The sequence below is a fragment of the Cibotium barometz genome, chromosome 32 (genome assembly GCF_041138505.1).
Source record: "Cibotium barometz isolate CiBa-2024 chromosome 32, ASM4113850v1, whole genome shotgun sequence".
Taxonomy (NCBI): domain Eukaryota; kingdom Viridiplantae; phylum Streptophyta; class Polypodiopsida; order Cyatheales; family Cibotiaceae; genus Cibotium; species Cibotium barometz.
The window spans coordinates 29,978,353-29,998,715 of NC_141077.1; the positions used below are offsets into that span (position 1 = coordinate 29,978,353).

The window sequence follows — 20,363 nt, forward strand, 5'->3', positions numbered from 1 at the left end:
AAAAACTATGAGCAATAAATTTTGACACATATGTAAGGAAGGGGAGTTCTTTAAAGAAGGTGCATATTTCACATAAGATGAAGAGTTGAAAATGTACAAGGTTTATTAGTAAAAAAACTATGAGCAATAAAATTTTGACACATATGTAAGGAAGGGGAGTTCTTTAAAGGAGGTGCATATTTCACCTGCTTGAATGAGTTTTTAACTCAAAAATAATGTGATATTTTTATCTCTCATCTCTCTTGAACCAAACCAAATCAAAATGGAACCAAATCAAATAAAAAAGTAACCAAACTAGGTCCAAATCTAGTCCAAATTCAACCAAACTGACTTGGAAAATTCTAGAATCAGTTTGTTTGGTTAGGAGCTCAATTTTTCCTATAAATAGAAGCCTTCCCTTGTTGAAAAAAATATAGTGTCTTATGCATTGTTACTCTACTCCACCTAAGCCAAGAACTGTGAATTCTTTAATAATTCACTAGTTTTTGACACTTCTCTCTTTCTTCAATCTCCATTGGTGGCTCCATCAACATACTAAACCAATTGATTGGTTGGGGGCCTCTACCGTGATCAAAGAATCAAGCAAATTATAAGATAAGTATAGTGAATTTTGATCTTTTCTATAATTTCTCAATGATTCTCTCTTCTCAACCCCTCTCAAGCTTGAGAAGCTTAATTGGTATGGTTTTTGAAATGCTATTGAAGTTAATTAAGTAATGATAGTAAAGAATTACATAAAATTCTATTTATATTTAATTCTAATGGTTTCTCTCTCTCTCACTTAAGAAATGGTCATACTCATGACCCTTTCTCAATCCAAATGAAGCTTTTCATAAAGCTTTTCCTTAATCCAAGATTAATCTATGCTTGAGAACAAATTAATAGTTTTTTTTCTATACTTTTAGTTTATGTATATCGATGATTCAATCCATTATGGATTGATGATCCAATTAGAGACCATTCTAATTATTTCCTTAATGATAAACCTTATCCCTTAGAAAAAATTGAGACTTATCAGTCATAGTAGCGGAGCTATGGCAAAATTGTTATAGAAATTACGCATAAAATAATTTCATTCAAAGCATAAAAAGAGGACTTCCTACCATATTCTAGGAACTATCATCCTAGATTAATTAAAAGAATTTTATTATTCATGGAGATGTGGATGTTTGCATGTAGATGTAGATGTAGATGTATGGATGTGAGTGTGAATGTGGAGGTGGATGTATGCATGGAGATGTGGATGTATGCATGTAGAAGTAGATGTATAGATGAGGATGTAAATGGAGATGTGGATGGATGCATGTAGATGTAGATGTATAGATGTAGATATGAATGGAGATGTGGATGTATGCATGTAGATGTAGATGTATAGATGTAGATGTGGATGTGGAGGTGGATGGATGCATGTAGATGTAGATGTATAGATGTAGATGTGAATGGAGATGTGGATGTATGCATGTAGATGTAGATGTATAGAAGTAGATGTGGATATGGAGGTGGATGTATGCATGTAGATGTAGATGTGGATGTAGATGTGGAGGTGGATGTATGCATGTAGATGTGGATGTAGATGTGGATGTAGATGTGGAGTTGGATGTATGCATGTAGATGTAGATGTATAGATGTAGATGTGGATGTGGATGTGGAGGTGGATGGATGCATGTCGATGTAGATGTGAAGGTGGATGGATGCATGTAGATGTAGATGTATAGATGTAGATGTGAATGGAGATGTGGATGTATGCATGTAGATGTAGATGTATAGATGTAGATGTGGATGTGGAGGTGGATGTATGCATGTAGATGTAGATGTATAGAAGTAGATGTGGATGTGGAGGTGGATGTATGCATGTAGATGTAGATGTGGATGTAGATGTGGAGGTGGATGTATACATGTAGATGTGGATGTAGATGTGGAGTTGGATGTATGCATGTAGATGTAGATGTATAGATGTATAGATGTAGATGTATAGATGTGGATGTGAATGTGGAGGTGGATGTATGCATGGAGTTGTGGATGTAGCGTGTATGCATGTAGATGGGGATGTATGGATGTGAATGTGGATATGGAATGTGGAATAAGTAAGGTGGGTTGATGAGGGATAATGTGGAAAAATGAGAGTTAATATAGAAATTGTATTTGTAAACTGTTTGTAAATGCTGTTTGTAAATGATTGTTTTATGTCAAGAATGCTGGGGGGAGCATTTTGACCGTCTTGTGATTAAGGTCGTGATGATAAAGTTGCAACTGCTGACGGAGAGTCAATGAAGGTCGTCTCGCGTAGCAAGGTCGGCCGAGGTCTTGACCAACCTCAGTGCGATTAAAATGCTGAGCTTCCGGTACGGTGGATGAGGGGCCAAGGTAGCGGCCTATGAGTGAAGCGCTAGGTCACCTGCGAAGGATCCTAGAGGGTGCTGACCATACGGTGCTCGGGCTCTGGGTCGCCTAGGATACCCACGCGTGCGTCGAGGAAGATATTGGAACAAGAGTAGGAGTTGTTTTCTGAAATCAGGCATGGATCTGGTTGATTGACCTTGCTGGTCTTCAATGGATGAGTCCATGGCTCTTTATATGGATCTATTGGTTGATCTTGCTGATCTTCAACGAGAGTCCATCTTGATAAGTGATTATATTGCCGAGTATTAAGGGCTAGGAACTATCGAAACGGCCCCTGAGCGTTCTAGTTGCCAATGATGCTATAGATACTCTGATGAAGGAATGATGGGAAATTAAGAATCAATTGGATAAATTGGAAGATTGTGATCAGTGATACTATGGTTTTATTAAAGGATTGTTTTAAACTGGTTGAATCTGTGAAAAAGGCAATTTCATATTGGGTGTGTGAGTGGTGTGACTAGTTTTATTTTGCATGAACAACCGGCTAGGGGGCCTTGGAACTCTTTTCCTTGGTACCCGAGACAAAACCTAACCAAATTCTTAATTGGATCCCATCACTACAGTGGTTGGGCGGTTGGCTAACCCATGGGATCGGATGGGGTTAGGCTGGACTGATGGATCCGTAAATCGAGACTCAAACTTTTGTTTTTACGATAGATAAAATAAATCCCGAACAGTAACTGTTCTATGGATAGGAATCAACGGCTGTGCCTCTTGAATGGGGAAAAAAGCGTTGATCCCAATGATCCAAGTGCAAGTTTCTTCCTTAATCTGACCATGTATCTTATAGATGCAATTGGATCAGCTCGATCAGAAATGATCTTGACTACGTTAGCGTAAAAAGTTATCTTGGTGGAATCCCGTGCTTTCCGGTAAAGGAAGTTTTTCGGGTTCGGTTTTGGAATAATCGACGGATTAGTCTCTTATCCGGATATCCGTGGTGAGGCCCCGAATGTGGGACCCCTGTCCTGCGCGAGAAGTGCTACTTCCGCTGCTAGTATCCCGAATCTGTTGCTCGGTGGGAACAGGGATCTTACATTTAGTCTGCATAGACTTCATTCTCTGCACATTTATATCTCCAATTCTTTTATGCCAAATGTCTGTGTCTGCAACAATTCCTAGACCATTTGCAAACATTGCAGCACTTTCAATGTAAACATTAATGTAAACATTCTGCCCACTTTGTTGCCTTTTGCAACAAAGTGGCGCTTGTCTTTAAAGTCTTCAATATAACAACCATCAGGATTAAACCAAACATGCAAACCCTACTCAATCATCTGGCCAACTAAAACCAGATTCTTTGTTATGTTTGGAACATGAAGTACATCTGCATAAGGTACTTCACTTTCCCATCCTGCATAGACAATGGAAAATCTCCAACATGGGCAATTGGATGAGCAGTGTCATCCTCTATTTCCACAAAACCTGGTCTTTCAAGGTTTTTCATCTCCTTGAACCACTCCCCATGACTTGTCATGTGGTTCGAAGCACCTGCATCAACGTACCATACATCATCTTTATGTGCTGCTTCAACATTTTCAAACATGGCATTAACGGCATGCTGCATAACAAACAACCTTTCATTATCCTCATTGTTTCTACTCGAGGATGCATAGTTATTTTGCTATAATTTTTCATTTTGCATGTTAGCCTACTTTTTATAACAATCTGCCTGCACATTTCCAGGCTTACCATAATAAAAGCATCCATGTGTATCATTATACTGCCTTTGCCAATTTCCATGACCTCTTTGACTCCCCCTACCTCTGAATTGGCCTCTTCCACCTGCGTGTTGTTGTTGTTCTTGTTGTTGTGAGTTCTGGGACTGTTGTTGTTGCTGCTGCTGACCATAGTTCTGATTACCTGTTCGGCCACCTCCTTGACCGCGTCCATAGCCTCCTCTACCTTGTCCTCTTCTTGAACTTGTGTAGAAGGCCTGTTGCTCTGAACTGTTTTTGTTTTGTGAAGACTCTTGGTCTTCACCCAAGCTCTTCTCTTCTTCTATAATCAACATAGACACCAAATCTGTAAAATTGGAAATGTTTTTCCGAGTCTGAATAGACGTCTTGAGAATGCCTTGTATTGTGGCCCGAGACCACGTAGACAAACTTCCACCTTATCATCATCATCTACTGAAACACCAATAGATGCAAGGGATTCCACAATACCCTTTATCTTCAATGCGTCATTCACAGACATACTCTTTTTCTCCGCAGTGTGAAGTTCATTCTTCAACTGTATCTTTCGTGCCTTGGTATTTGTTTCATAGAGTTTTACCAAGGTGTCCCACGTCTCCTTGGGAGACTTGGCATCCTGAATGTGCCCAATCATGGTGTCGTGTATACTGATAGAGAGCCAATACGTAACTTTTCTGGCTCCTTGGTTCCAATCCTTGAACTCTTTCACATCTGCAGCAATCGGATTGATCTCCGGTATCTCCGGTGCCTCTTCATGCTCATCTTCTATGTAGTCCCAGCAGTAACCCTTTCCCATCAGAAAATTCGTCAACTTGAACCTCTAAGCATGGAAGTTGTTCTTATCAAGCTTCTCAGCATCAATCTGGTTTATGCCATCATTTGACATCTTGCCAGACACACAAATTTACCAGAAACAGCACTCTGGTTTGTCCTGCACAAACTCCTGTATTTTCTGCAGCGGTACTGTAGTACACTCAAATGTCACAACCAGTGACCTCAATGTGCATACATACACCCAATGGTAACTGTTGACCTCCTTGCAGCACACACAGTGTCTACATAGCCAATTTGTCTTCCTGCAGTTCTTAAAACAGAGTTCTGCAAAGTATCGATGACTTACTCGCAGTGTTCGAAATCGCCTGCTTTATGAGAAACGGAGGTCGTAACGTGCCCGAAACACTTTTTCGGCCCCAAAAATTATGTAAGCACACACACACTCACAAAACCCTAAAAGAGAGCACACAAGGTGAGAGGCTGAAAATCTTCTTCTTCTTCATTGAACACTCAACACACCATATACAAAGATAAGAGTACACAAGGTGAGAGACTGAAAATCTTCTTCTTCTTCAACACACCATATACAAAGATAAGAGTACACTATATGAAAAGGTACTCAACCAATATATACTAGGGTTCTCTATAGTGTGAAGAAGGCTCTTGCCAACTTTGTGCATAAATCCTATGTATAAGGCTCTATGCATGGGCACTATGTATAAGGATCTATGCATAGAGAATGTATAAGGCTCTATGCGTAGAGCTTTATGCATACGGCTCCATCATGCGTAGGCTTTATGCATAAGGCTCTATGAATAAAGATTTATGAATAGCTATTTATAAATGTTTTATGCTTCAAGAAATTGACTCTTATGCATGTATTTGGGTTGGGTTTTATGTATAGGCAATGTCGATCAATCCAGGACCCAGATGTCACAAATCTTCTCTCTATCACCAACGAACGATATGGGTCGTCACACAGGGTTGGACATAGTTCACTCAGACACATGTATGGTTTAACAAAACCTTTTCATATACACAAAGTTTACCCTTTATGCATTTTGTAAGTCTTATCATTTAATCTTATATGCAGGCCTCCTTACCATCAGGCCAGTTTACTCCATATGGGAAATCTACTCCATATGGCCAGTCGTATCCATGGGGGCAGTTTACTCCTTTGATAGGCTCATGTCCGAGTGGTGCAGGTTGTGAGGAGCCTGCACCACCTATGTCAAATAGAGTCACCTCCACTCCCTCACATTTGTCTTCACCAAGATGACGACGTAGTAGGGAGTTTTTGAGGTAGAATACATGTAAGCGAGGGCGGACCAAGATGTTTTTGCTTTGGCAAAAGCAGCACTAGGTCTCCTGAGTCATCTCCCCAATAGGGGGGCTCTTCACTCGCTCATTTTGAGCCACCCATGAGGAGACCCATCCCACCATTTGATCCATGCACCCTACCATACAACATGGATGTCGATGGTGCCTTTGTGAGATGGATGCATTAGGGAAGCAAATCATGAACCGCATACATGTACTTGCTAACTTGGAGTTGACGAACTCCTTTAAAAAGTGGAAAGCATAGGACGAGCTCTCAAAGCAATATGTCATTGATGTGCTCAAGCCGGAGTTCATCGTTCCACATACAGGCCTTTGCTTCTTGGAGGAGTGGATGAAGACAAGGATAAAGCTTTTTCTCTCTATTAGGAGAGAAAAAATCAAGAGAGCAGCGAAGAACAATTTAGAAAAGCCCAGTGTTTTCTTAGAGGATGAGTGGAGGCATGTGCGAAGCTTCGTTGAGAAAGCACCCACGTGCTTTTAAACAATAAGTGGTGGTGAGTGCTTCCCAACTATGGAAGAGAGAGACTTCACACTTTGGTTTGGGAGGAAAGCCCTCCTTCATTGCTCATTTAAGTATCTATTTTACTAGTCATTTCCTTCTCCTCTTTCATTTTGTTTTGTACTATATTGTTTCCTTTAACTAATTGTACATTTTCTTAATTGTTTTTTTGCAGAGGGAGATTGTTGGGCATGACCCAACAAAAGAGGAGTACGATTATGGATTCAGAGCCCGCCATCTGTAATTGTGGACGTGGATGCATACACGAGGCATACGCTTGGACGAGTCCATTTTGGGGAGTCAAGAAGATGAAGTAAGTAGTGAAACAACCCTTCTCTTATCTATATCTAATTGTCTTTTATTGTTTTACACTTACGTTGCTTTTGTTTGCATGTATGTAGGATAAAGGGGAAGAGGAAGTCTAGGAAGATCCAGACTACGAGCATGAAGTGGGAGGAGGAGCATGAAGTGGGAGGAGGAGGATGAAGACAATGATGAGCACTCAGAATCCGATGAGGATTCTGAGTAGCCTCCTCTTCTTTGATTTATTTTTTGTATAGATGGCCAAAGGCTTGATAGTTCGAGAAATATAATACATATTGGACTTACTTGCATTCTTCTCAGTTTATGTCTTTTTCAAGTTTATGTTTGTATCACAAAACTGTGACTCTGTTTTAATTTAAAAAAAGAGTTGGGGTAGATTGGGGAATGCAGTTCTTTCGCTGCCCAGTAGTAGTGAATATCGTTGTTTATTTTGCTAGTCTTGCTGAGCAACGATATTTTGCTGCTATTTTTGGTGCTGCATTCTTGCAGCAAAATTAGCAGCTTTTTTAGCAGCGAGATCATCCTGACATCAACATACCCTTCTAGTTATAAAAGCACTGCTATTTTTGATGTAGTGCTTGGAGAGGACTAGAAGCTAGTGAAACTATTGCCTAGGAATCTTGCTCTTATCCAGACCTTCTCTGGATATATGTTGCAAAATAGCCATAGAGTTAGAAGATAACATGTTGAAACATGTTATCTTCTAACATGTTAGAGTTACCCCAACCAAACGATATCAAGGCTTCATCTTTGGTTGTATCATTTCAATGCCCAATCTCAAATATCAAGTCATCATAACTCTAAATGCAAAATATAAGTAAGGAACATGATGGTCGATAGACTAAGCGTGGCCAAGTTAGAAAAGTTAAAGTTAAAAGAGGTAAGAGATCTACTAGTAACGTGCATCTCTACCCACCAAGAAGGGTTATTCTGGTGTTCTATATGCAAACACAATCATCTGAGCACTTGTGATCCATGAAAATGCTCTACTCTATTCATGAAAAAATGCAGGCGAGAAGAGAGCTTGAGCTTTTGCAAGCACACACACACACTCACAAAACCCTAAAAGAGAGCACACAAGGTGAGAGGTTGAAAATCTTCTTCTTCTTCACTCAACACTCAACACACCATATACAAAGATAAGAGTATACTATATGAAAAGGTACTCAACCAAATACATGCTAGGGTTCTCTATAGTGTGAACCCAACTAAATGAGATGGCGCTATAACTATGCTAGGCTCTAGAATGGCTGTCACAGAGCCTGTCATCCCACTGGCTGCATATCACCCATGATCTCACCAACCATGCCATTGGTGTAAGTGTGGGGCCTATCCCCTAGAGGCGGGTCATCAGTGTCAAATGCCTCACTAGATGAGCTCGATATCTCAACACTCCCCCTCGAGCTCGACTCCATCTCATGTACACCAAAGTGAAGCCCTGAATCTGCGGAGCTTCTCTGTACCCACCAATGCTTTGGTGAAGATGTCAGCTACCTGAACCTGTGTGCTGACATAAACAAGGTCAACGTCTCCTGCCAAGACCTTCTCTCTGACAAAATGGTAGTGGACCTCTATATGCTTTGTGTGAGCATGAAAAACTGGGTTCCTGGTGAACTGTATACTGCTAATGTTGTCATAGAAAATGACAACTTGTCTATCCACTCATAGACCCAAATTTGCAAGTAGCTTTCTCAACCAAGCTACCTCACATGCTGCCATAGCAGCACCTCTGTACTGTTGGATAGAGCAACCGTAGGCTGGTTCTTGCTACTCCAAGTCACAACAGCACTCCCCAAAGAAAACATGAACCACTAGTAGATCTTCTATCTGAGATATTACCAACCCTATCAGCATCTGTGTATCCATGTACACATATCTCTATCCCAGTTTCATAATATAGTCCACAATGCAAAGTAGACCTCACATACCTCAGTATATGCATCTCAAATGCATCCAAATGCGGCTTCCGAGGAACCTGCATAAATTGACTCACCAACCCAACAGTATAGCTCAAATTTGGCCTGGTGATCGTCATGTAGATCAAGCTTCCTATTATGTGCCTATACATAGTAGGATCCTCCAAAATCTCTCCTGAATCTGCACTCAACTTGCCATTCTGATCCAATGGCACTGAGATAGGCTTACAGCCTGTCATACTATACTTGGACACAACATGTCCAAGCCATAGTGTCTCTGCAGTAATCCAATACCATGTGGTGACCTAATCACCTCAATGCCCAAGAAATATCTGAGCTCCCCCAGATCCTTCATCTTAAACTTCTATCTAAGCAAGATCTTTGCATCAAAGATCTCTGCATCACGGTCCCCCGTAATGATCAGATCATCTACATAGATGACAACAAGAACAACCCCGTAATGATCAGATCATCTACATAGATGACAACAAGCACAACCCCTCTATCACTGTGTCTCACATACAGCGAGAAATCTGCATTGGCTATATGAAAGCCAATAGTGACAAGATATTCAGAAATCTTGTCAAACCATGCTCTTGGTGCTTGTTTTAAGCCATACAAGGCTTTCTTCAACCTGCACACATGCTCGGGGTGACTCACATCCTCATAACCAGGTGGCTGCAACATATACACCTCTTCCTGCAAATCCCCATGCAAGAATGCATTCTTTACATCCATCTGATGTAAAGACCATTGCTTTGACGCAGCCACTGCTATCACAACTCTCATTGTTGCCATCTTGGCAACTGGGCTAAAAGTTTCCTCATAATCAATGCCATATGTCTGTGCATTTCCTTTGGCTACCAATCTAGCCTTGTACCTGCTTATGCTTCCATCACTGTTATGTTTTACTTTGTACACCCACTTGCATCCACATGGCTTTCTTGCCTTCAGGCAATTGCACTAAATCCCAAGTCTCATTTCCATATAGTGCATCCATCTCCTTATCCATAACTTTCTCCCAGCACACATTTCCAATAGCCTCATCAATGCATGTGGGCTCTACAACCTGCACAACCTTTGCCATGTATGCATAGTGATGTGCCACATAACCATCATAGGTAAACCTCTGCACAAGATTCTTCACTCTCCTAGATCTTCGCAGCTTTGCATTCATGGCTTCCATAGCCTTCTTTACACCAGGTGTTCTCATAGCTGGTATATCCCAAGCTCCTCATCAAGGCTCATCTCTGAGCCACTAGACTCTCCATCAACATGAGAATGCTTTGCAAAAATGTCAAGCATACTAAGGGGCTCAACCACTTTCTCTTTGCCTTTATGTGATGTACTAATCACATTTGCAGGGCTGGTATTATGACGCAGCCTGCCACTCCATGGTCTATCAAACTGAACCAGTAGATGAGGACTCTCTTGGTCCACTCAAAGACTGTGATTGCTGACTTGCATTTTGTGCAACCACATTTCCACTCACATCAGCCCCAATAGTTTCTTTTTCAGTAGCATACCAGCTGCTCATCTCATTAAAAAACAACATCCTTGCTTACCCTCAACTCACGTGTAGCAGGGTTATAACACGTGTATCCGTTTTGCTCAAGGGAGTATCCAATAAACACACATTTTTTAGCTTTTGGATCCAGCTTAGTTCTCAGCTCATCTAGCACATGCACATATGCAATGCAGTACTCTCCCCCTCCATGTGACCTTAGGCACTTTACATATTTCCATGTTTGCTTTTCAACCATAACTCTAAAATTTTGAAAGTGAGTGAACACCTCACCCTTCTCCTTCATGAAGTATACCGACACTTTCCTTGTGTGGTCGTCAATAAATGTCACATTATACTTGCAGCCTCCCTTAGACATGGTCTTTATAGGACTCCATACATCTAAATGCACAACATCTAGTGCATTTTTGCTCACCTTTCTGTTACGTGAAATGATACATGCTTTGTTTGCTTTCCAAATTGGCATGCTTCACATATTCTCTGCATACCTTCAACTTTAAATTTTGGCAGCCCTGTCACAATTCCTTTAGTCTGCATAGACTTCATTCTCTGCACATTCACATGTCCAATTCTTTTATGCCAAATGTCTGTGTCTGCAACAATTCCTAGACCATTTGCAAACATTGCAACACTTACTTCAGGCATGTTTACATTCAATGTAAACATTCTGCCCACTCTGTTGCCTTTTGCAACCAACCTGTGCTTGTCTTTAAAGTCTTCAACATAACAACCATCAGGATTAAACCAACCTGTGCTTGTCTTTAAAGTCTTCAACATAACAACCATCAGGATTAAACCAAACATGCAAACCCTGCTCAATCATCTGGCCAACTAAAACCAGATTCTTTGTTATGTTTGGAACATGAAGTACATCTGCAAGGTACTTCACTTTCCCATCCTGCATAGACAACGACACATCTCCAACATGGGCAATTGGATGAGCAGTGTCATCCTCTGTTTTCACAAAACCTGGTCTTCAAGGTTTTTCATCTCCTTGAACCACTCCCCATGACTTGTCATGTGGTTCGAAGCACCTGCATCAACGTACCATACATCATCTTTATGTGCTGCTTCAACATTTTCAAACATGGCATTAACGACATGCTACATAACAAACAACCTTTCATTATCCTCATTGTTTCTACTCGAGGATGCATAGTTATTTTGCTGCAATTTTCCATTTTGCATGTTAGCCTACTTCTCATAACAATCTGCCTGCACATGTCCAGGCTTACCATAATAAAAGCATCCATGTGTATCATTATACTGCCTTTGCCAATTTCCATGACCTCTTTGACTCCCCCTACCTCTGAATTGGCCTCTTCCACTTGCGTGTTGTTGTTGGTCTTGTTGTTGTGAATTCTGGGACTGTTGTTGTTGCTGCTGCTGGCCATAGTTCTGATTATCTGTTCGGCCACCTCCTTGACCGCGTCCACAGCCTCCTCTACCTTGTCCTCTTCTTGAACTTGTGTAGAAGGCCTGTTGCTCTGAACTGTTTTTGTTTTGTGAAGACTCTTGGTCTTCACCCAAGCTCTTCTCTTCTATAATCAACATAGACACCAAATCTGTAAAATTGGAAATGTTTTTCCGAGTCTGAATAGACGTCTTGAGAACGCCTTGTATTGTGGCCCGAGACCACGTAGACAAACTTCCACCTTATCATCATCATCTACTGAAACACCAATAGATGCAAGGGATTCCACAATACCCTTTATCTTCTCAATGCGTCATTCACAGACATACTCTTTTTGTCCACAGTGTGAAGTTCATTCTTCAACTGTATCTTTCGTGCCTTGGTATTTGTTTCATAGAGTTTTACCAAGGTGTCCCATGTCTCCTTAGGAGACTTGGCATCCTGAATGTGCCCAATCATGGTGTCGTGTATACTGATAGAGAGCCAATACATAACTTTTCTGGCTCCTTGGTTCTAATCCTTGAACTCTTTCACATCTGCAGCAGTCGGATTGATCTCCGATATCTCCGGTGCCTCTTCATGCTCATCTTCTATGTAGTCCTAGCAGCAGTAACCCTTTCCCATCAGAAAATTCGTCAACTTGAACCTCTAAGCATGGAAGTTGTTCTTATCAAGCTTCTCAGCAGCAATCTGGTTTATGCCATCATTTGACATCTTGCCAGACACACAAATTTACCAGAAACAGCACTCTGGTTTGTCCTGCACAAACTCCTGTATTTTCTGCAGCGGTACTGTAGTACACTCAAATGTCACAACCAGTGACCTCAATGTGCATACATACACCCAATGGTAACTGTTGACCTCCTTGCAGCACACAGTGTCTACACAGCCAATTTGTCTTCCTGTAGTTCTTAAAACAGAGTTCTGCAAAGAATCGATGACTTACCCGCAGTGCTCGAAATCGCCTGCTTTATGAGAAACGGAGGTCGTAACGTGCCCGAAACGCTTTTTCGGCCCCGAAAATTCTGTCCTATAGTTGCCCTATAGCTCATCTAGTGAGACGGTGGACACTGATGACCCTGGGGGATAGGCTCCACACTTACACCACTGGCATGGTTGGTGAGATCATGGGTTATATGCGGCCAGTGGGATGACAGGTTGTGTGACAGCCATTCTAGAGACTGGCATAGTTATAGCGCCAGCTCATTTAGTTGGGTTCACACTATAGAGAACCCTAGTATATATTGGTTGAGTACCTTTTCATATAGTGTACTCTTATCTTTGTATATGGTGTGTTGAAGAAGAAGAAGATTTTCAGTCTCTCACCTTGTGTACTCTTATCTTTGTATATGGTGTGTTGAGTGTTCAGTGAAAGAAGAAGAAGATTTTTAGCCTCTCACCTTGTGTGCTCTCTTTTAGGGTTTTGTGAGTGTGTGTGTGCTTGCAAGAGCTCAAGCTCTCTTCTCCCGTGCATCTTTTCATGGTATCAGAGCCTGGTTCATGCTAAGGGCTGAGCTGCTATAAGCAAGAGAAGCATAGGAAGCGGTATGAGGGTAAGAGCTTCAACTACTCTTTCCTATTTGTGGTGGTGACTACACCCTTGTCGGGAGCTCTACGTGAGGCACCAGCCAAACGATCTCTGATTGAGGAGCTTTCTTCGCGGGAGTAAAGCTATAGGACAATCCGATAGGACAAAATAGTTGCCCTATAGCTTTACTCCCGCGAAGAAAGCTCCTCAATCAGAGATCGTTTGGCTGGTGCCTCACGTAGAGCTCCCGACAAGGGTGTAGTCACCACCACAAATAGGAAAGAGTGGTTGAAGCTCTTACCCTCATACCGCTTCCTATGCTTCTCTTGCTTATAGCAGCTCAGCCCTTAGCATGAACCAGGCTCTGATACCATGAAAAGATGCACGGGAGAAGAGAGCTTGAGCTCTTGCAAGCACACACACACTCACAAAACCCTAAAAGAGAGCACACAAGGTGAGAGGCTAAAAATCTTCTTCTTCTTTCACTGAACACTCAACACACCATATACAAAGATAAGAGTACACAAGGTGAGAGACTGAAAATCTTCTTCTTCTTCAACACACCATATACAAAGATAAGAGTACACTATATGAAAAGGTACTCAACCAATATATACTAGGGTTCTCTATAGTGTGAACCCAACTAAATGAGCTGGCGCTATAACTATGCCAGTCTCTAGAATGGCTGTCACACAACCTGTCATCCCACTGGCCGCATATAACCCATGATCTCACCAACCATGCCAGTGGTGTAAGTGTGGAGCCTATCCCCCAGGGTCATCAGTGTCCACCGTCTCACTAGATGAGCTTGATATCTCAACAGTTCATTGTATACATTTAGGGAATCATGATACAACCATGTGTAGGTTTTCTAGACCACAATCAATAGCTCACTTGCGTACTGTGAGAAGGCAACCTTTAGCTTTACTAGCACCATTTGTTTAACTTAACACACATCTAGCCCTATACAAAATGTGTAAAACTATCCAAGGGGTACCTATAGAGAGCCCAGTATACCTATATGACCCGAGATCTTACCACCATAACCACCTCCACCTAAGGTCACACCAGTCAATCAGAGGAATCATCACTAGAAGAAAGTGAATATGCTCACAAGTCAGAGTTGAATAAAGCGAATATCCTACAAGTTAGAGTTGAATAAATAACATTATGAGGAGTTGTTTATTATGCTAGACTTCTACATTATGCATGGATACTATGCAAGGAGCCACACTAGTACCAATGTTCCATACAAGTATTCAGTGGGAAAGATAGGACATCAACTCAACAGCTATCTCAGAGGACCCCAATGCAATGTTTTCACCGAGTGGCAAAATGCTCGGTTTAGGTAAGGACAATAGCTCAACCAGAAGCTCACGTGTAATTAACGAGTGTTCAAAATTATACTTGTTCCAAATGTAGAGTGGATCACCTAATCAAAGAATGTCCGTACAAATCAAGCGGGGAAACTTTAACTATTACCAATCTTGCCATAGTTCTTTGCATGATTAGTGTACAACTTGGACATATAATGGCCCCATTAAAAATTTTAATTTGTGCCCAAACTCGACAATAGAGCAAAAATGAGGTGGGTTCTAAGTTATCAATCTCAGTCTATAAACTGAAAGAAGGCAACAAGTTAAGAAAATAAGCAAAAATGAGGTGGGTTCTAAGTTATCAATCTCAGTCTATAAACTGAAAGAAGGCAACAAGTTAAGAAAATAAGCAAGGGTGAACTATGGCTCGGGTTCAGGATGGTTCGAACAAAGGAACCATAGAGTTAGGGTCAACACAATCGAGTGAAGAGGGCATTTTATTGTAGGAGGGTGAGCTATGGTTTGGGTTTAGGATGGTTCGGACAAAGGAACCATAGATTCAGGGTCAACATAGTCCAGCGAAAGGGCATTTTAACGTAGGAAATGATGGTGGATCTTACAAAAACGGATCAAAATGCCAATGAGACCTTCAACTCCTAGTGGAGTTTCAAAACCTTAGTAAAGAGGCTTTAATTTTGTTCAGATGAAGGCCTCTCAAGGTATAGCTGATAGCTGTTGTGGAGACAACTACGGGATGGCATTGTAAGAGGAAAGGGCATCACTTCCAAGGTTATAATCCTTCATAAAAGAGAAAAACATAGGTCAATATGGGTCCAAAATTCTTCTTTCCTATTAATTAATTAGATAGGAAAGAGGAATTAATGGGACCTTAGTGGGAAGACCTTAGTGGCAAAGCATTTCTTTTAAAATATGAAAATGCCACGTGGATGACAGGCGAGCGTTCTAGAGAATTCTCAAGATCTCTTTTCGTGAGTTTTTTTTTCTTCTCTCTCTCGTGCGCCCCCGTCTCTCTTGTGGGATTTTTTTTTTCGTGATTTTTTTTAGATGTCCTCCTTATAAATCCCTTTTTTACTTTTTTATTAATTAGCCCCTCCGGATATACGTAAGAGTGTCGAAAGTGAAACTTTAATAAAGCCCATGCGTAAAAAAGTGCTTGCATACTTTATTCGCTGCTCGAGACGCTGGATCATCGTCAGCATCAGCGCCGATTCGCGTACTCTCTCTGAACAGAGCATGCACGTAAAGTAATGAGTTCCTACTGTTGGTAAGCTAGGCGAGCTTCAAAGCGATACAACAACCTATAGCTTATTCAAGTAATCCTTTCCTTGGATCCTCTAGCCTAGTGATGGCACTGCAGCTGATTCTTATAGCAGTGCTGCTCTCAGGGTGATGACAATCAGAACAACAAACAACATATAGGTGAAAGAAAGTAACGTGTGTGTCTGTGTGTAAGAGAGAGTGCTGCGGTCACTGCCCTGCAATTAGGGGGAGACAGACAGACAGAGAGAGAGAGAGAGAGAGAGAGAGAGAGTGAGCGCGCGCGCGCGCGAGACCACTGCCCACGCTTTCAGCACGTTTCGCCGAACAGCTGCCGAACATACGCCCTTGCTTGTGCGTCATTCAAATTTCAAATATGCCTTCTCTAAGACAGATATGGCAGTTGCAACCGTAACTTGGGTATAATTGCATCACGGTGGGAGGCTCTCTCAGCTTCACGCTTGTCGTAGCTGTTGCTCCTGTGCACGATAATATGTGAAGGATAATCAAGGGCCGATTTACAAGAAAACCAACAGCTTTCATAGACTGGTGTTCGCACATTAGTGCTGGAGTAGAAGGAGAGCACATACCAGGGTCTTGTGGAGGTGCCGGCGGCGAGGGAGTCTCCGGGGCTGTTGCTGGCGGGGCCGCCTCAGCCGCTGGCGGTGGAGGGGTCGCCTCAGCTGCTGGCGGTGGGGCGCTTTCAGCAGGCGGCGCAGTGACTGCTCCTTCAGTTGGAGGAGAAGGATCAGGAGCAGGAGGAGCCGCAGATCCATCGGCTGCAGGTGGCGGAGCTTCTGTAGGCGGAGGAGCTTCTGCAGGCGCAGGAGGAGGTGGAGGAGGAGCTTCTGCAGGCGCAGGAGGAGGTGGAGGTGGAGATTCTGCAGGCGCAACAGCAGGAGGAGGAGCTTCTGCAGGCGCAGCAGGAGGAGGCGGGGCTTCTGCAGGCGGAGCTTCTGGAGGTGGTGGCGCTGCAGGAGCGTCTTCCTGTGGCTTGTCGGGAGGTGGTGGAGGCGGCTGCGGCGCTGGTGGTGGCGGCGCCTCCACGTCGCCGTCGATGCAGCTAGCGCACAGCTTCTCAACACACCCCTCGAAATCATACTCTGTGTCCCGTCCCCATTGCCGCCCGCTACAGACCCGGCCAATAAAGCCCGCTACCACTCCGAACACCACGATGATCGCTAACACCACGAATAGTGGCCCTACTGCTCCACCTCCACCACCACTGCAGCTGCTCAATTCGGTTACGTGGTAACTGTAGGTCCCTGTGTAATTCCCTTGAACCTCCATATAGCCTAATGCAGATGAATCCCAACTCGTTTAGGAGAAGGCCATTGAGCAAGGGGGAAATTAAGAATGGGTATTACAGGGAGATTGTGTGTGTGAGAGAGAGATTGTGAATGGGTATGAGAGAGATTGAGAGAGAGAGAGAGAGAGAGAGATCTATCTATACTGATTCTTTGCAAAATCGTAGCTTTCAAGGATTAAGTACTCCAAACAAATCCACAGAAAATTAGTATGGATTTGGATTTACAATGGTTATAGAAAAGAGTGAGGAGAGATTCTCATGAAAAAGGATATCATCTCCTACAGAAAATCCAAGAGTATTACAAGAGTAAGAGGAAAGAAGAAAATGTCTATGGTCTTGTTGGTTGAGTGGGAGAGAGATGTGCAAGAGAGAGGGATCTTGTTGTTGAGAGAAGGAGAGTGAAGAGCAAGAGAGATACCCAAGAGAGAGGAACCTTGCTAGTTGATAAGGGAGAGGGAAGTAGAAACATGGTGAGAGATGTGCAAGAGAGAGGGATCTTGTTGTTGAGAGAAGGAGGGGGAAGGACAAAAGAGATACCCAAGAGAGAGGGACCTTGCTAGTTGATAAGGAAGAGAGAAGAAGTAGAAACATGGTGAGTCCCACTTAAAAGGAAAGTCTCAAAGTCATATCAATAGAGTTTTACTCCTATTAATAGTGGTCCTCATAGGTGTACTAGTCATAAGCTAGCTATGCCACCTAATGTATGATCTGCCTCTCGAACCTCACCTTGATTTCAACTTCTTAACGCTTGTACCACAAAGTTATGGATTCTCCAATTTTCGTACTTTTGATGTATTCTCAAAGCTCCTTACATTATTATTGGGAATCTACGCTAATAGTACCTGTTCTAAAAGTATTGCATATAAGGAACTTTATTGAGTACATTAGCTTAATATGCTCTTTCTAAGTTTGTTAGGTATTTGATTGCATGTTTTATACAGGTCTATAAGTGAAGCGTTAGGATGCACTTTAAAAATAATAAGTGAACTTTATAAGTGATAAGTGAATAGTTAAGAACTTTATAAGTGATAAGTGAACAGTTAAGAACTTTATAAGTGATAAATGAATAGTTAAGATACACTTTAAAAATAATATATTTTAGCTTTATGTTTCCATGAGTGTGTGTGAGAGAGAGGTAAAAGAGAGAGAGAGAGAGAGAAGGATAAAGTCACGCAATAATAAAAAAATATACACTATAAGAGAAGACATCATTAGCGGCGTTTTATGTTACACTGCCTATAACCGTCATTATTAGTGTCATTGTGAGTGGGTCATTGTGAGCGGCACTGGATAAACGCCGCTATTACCACCACTCAGCGCAGTACTTAATAAACGCCACTAAGCGATGTTGTAAAAATGTTGCTATAAGCGCCGATATAAATGCCGCTCAGTGATGCTAGGAAAAAAACAGAATGGTGGAATAGAGTGGAAATAAAAAATTAAAATAAATCAAAATCCAAAAACCTTGACAAACATCCAAATATTTTTGAAATAAAACAACAAAATCACCAAATCATTACAAATCGATCAATGTATACATATGTCATGATGATATATATTTAATTCTAAGTACCATCATCAAATCCATCTTTTGCAATAAATCCATGCATGCAAATTGGTCTATCTCTAAATCCATCATTTTGATGGCTTCTATATCAATACAAAGTCCTATTCCACCACTTGAAGAAGATGTAGAGGTATTATCATCATGGTCCTCATGGTTGTCATATTGATTGTAAAGTTACATCTTCCATTGATTGTCCCCACCATGCATTTCTTCTTCAACATCTTGATCGTAAAATATACATTTTGATTGAGGAGCAACTTGTATTACATACCATTATTGGGATCTCTTTTGTCCGGATGAAACACAACCTAAAAAGAAGAACCACAAAATATTTATAAGAAAATATATACAATGCCTTCCTTTTAGATTCATCAAAATAAAAAATCAAGTGCAACATGTTCACAATTTTGTGGTAGAACGTATGTGTCTTGAATCTTGCCATAATTTAGTTGAGTCCATTGCAAAAAATCCATTTGGATGATTCTTGACGGTTGCTTGAGTACCTCTATATACCACTTAATTCAAAGATGAACACTTTGAAAGCTCTAAATCCAATCTACAAGATGTCTTGAATTGTTACACAATCTTCAAGTTTCTCTGCTATGATATTATTATCTCTTCTACTAGCTTGACTATCTTGGTCAAAACTTGTCATTACACCACAATCATATGTGATTCTCTTGGAGTTCACACATTGAGTGCGAAAATGTCAACCTTATGAGACCACATTGCATTATGCACTTTATATTGCAACCCAATAAAAAAGCTTTAATATAGCTTATATGTAAGAAATTTAGTATTCAACATTATATATCTTAGCAAAATACAATATATGTTAGTTAAATATTAAAACATCTTTACTTACATGGTAGTCACATCTCCTTGTATACTCCCACTCTTTGTTGTAATCTCTTATGATGAGTACGACGTATCTGAGCACTCTGTATAGTCCGAAAAATCATGCATAGTCCACATCAAGATACCCTTGGCCATTACATTATGACATGAAATTGAATGAGAAACATCAGGCACACTTATGCCTCTCTAGAATTTCTCGAGCTCATTAATCAAGGGCTCAAGGTATACATCCATATACTTTACCTTGTGCTTTCCAGGCATAAGAAGCACAAGCATCACATCACCCTTCTTGATGGACATCCATGGAGAAATATTGTAATTCACAACAACAATGGGCCATGTGGACCATGATGTAGACCTCAATCCGAATGGGTTCACCCCATCTATACCCAATCCAAGCCGTAAATTATGAGGCTCATATTTGAACTCTAGCTATCCATCCTCAATGTGAGCCCAACCCGGTGAGTTGGCGGGAATCCTCATCATGCCATCAATTAAACGATGGTTCATATGCCATAACATTAACTAAGCACAACGGATTGACATTAGAACATATGTTGAATGCAAGGTATAATAGGAAAGTTCCTCAATACTTTTTGTGGAATTTTTACACCCTG

General features: G+C 41.4%; 1 protein-coding gene across 1 annotated transcript; it reads right to left on the minus strand.

The window, feature by feature from the left end:
- Nucleotides 1-15,861: 15,861 nt before the first annotated feature.
- On the minus strand, nucleotides 15,862-17,860 carry LOC147620067 (uncharacterized). The gene is made up of 2 exons (XM_086772684.1): nucleotides 16,603-17,860; nucleotides 15,862-16,491 (listed from the first exon to the last, which is right to left on the minus strand). The coding sequence occupies exons 1-2, from the start codon at nucleotides 17,300-17,302 to the stop codon at nucleotides 16,376-16,378; spliced, it is 816 nt and encodes a 271-aa protein (XP_086628810.1). The 5' UTR covers nucleotides 17,303-17,860; the 3' UTR covers nucleotides 15,862-16,375.
- Nucleotides 17,861-20,363: the final 2,503 nt, after the last annotated feature.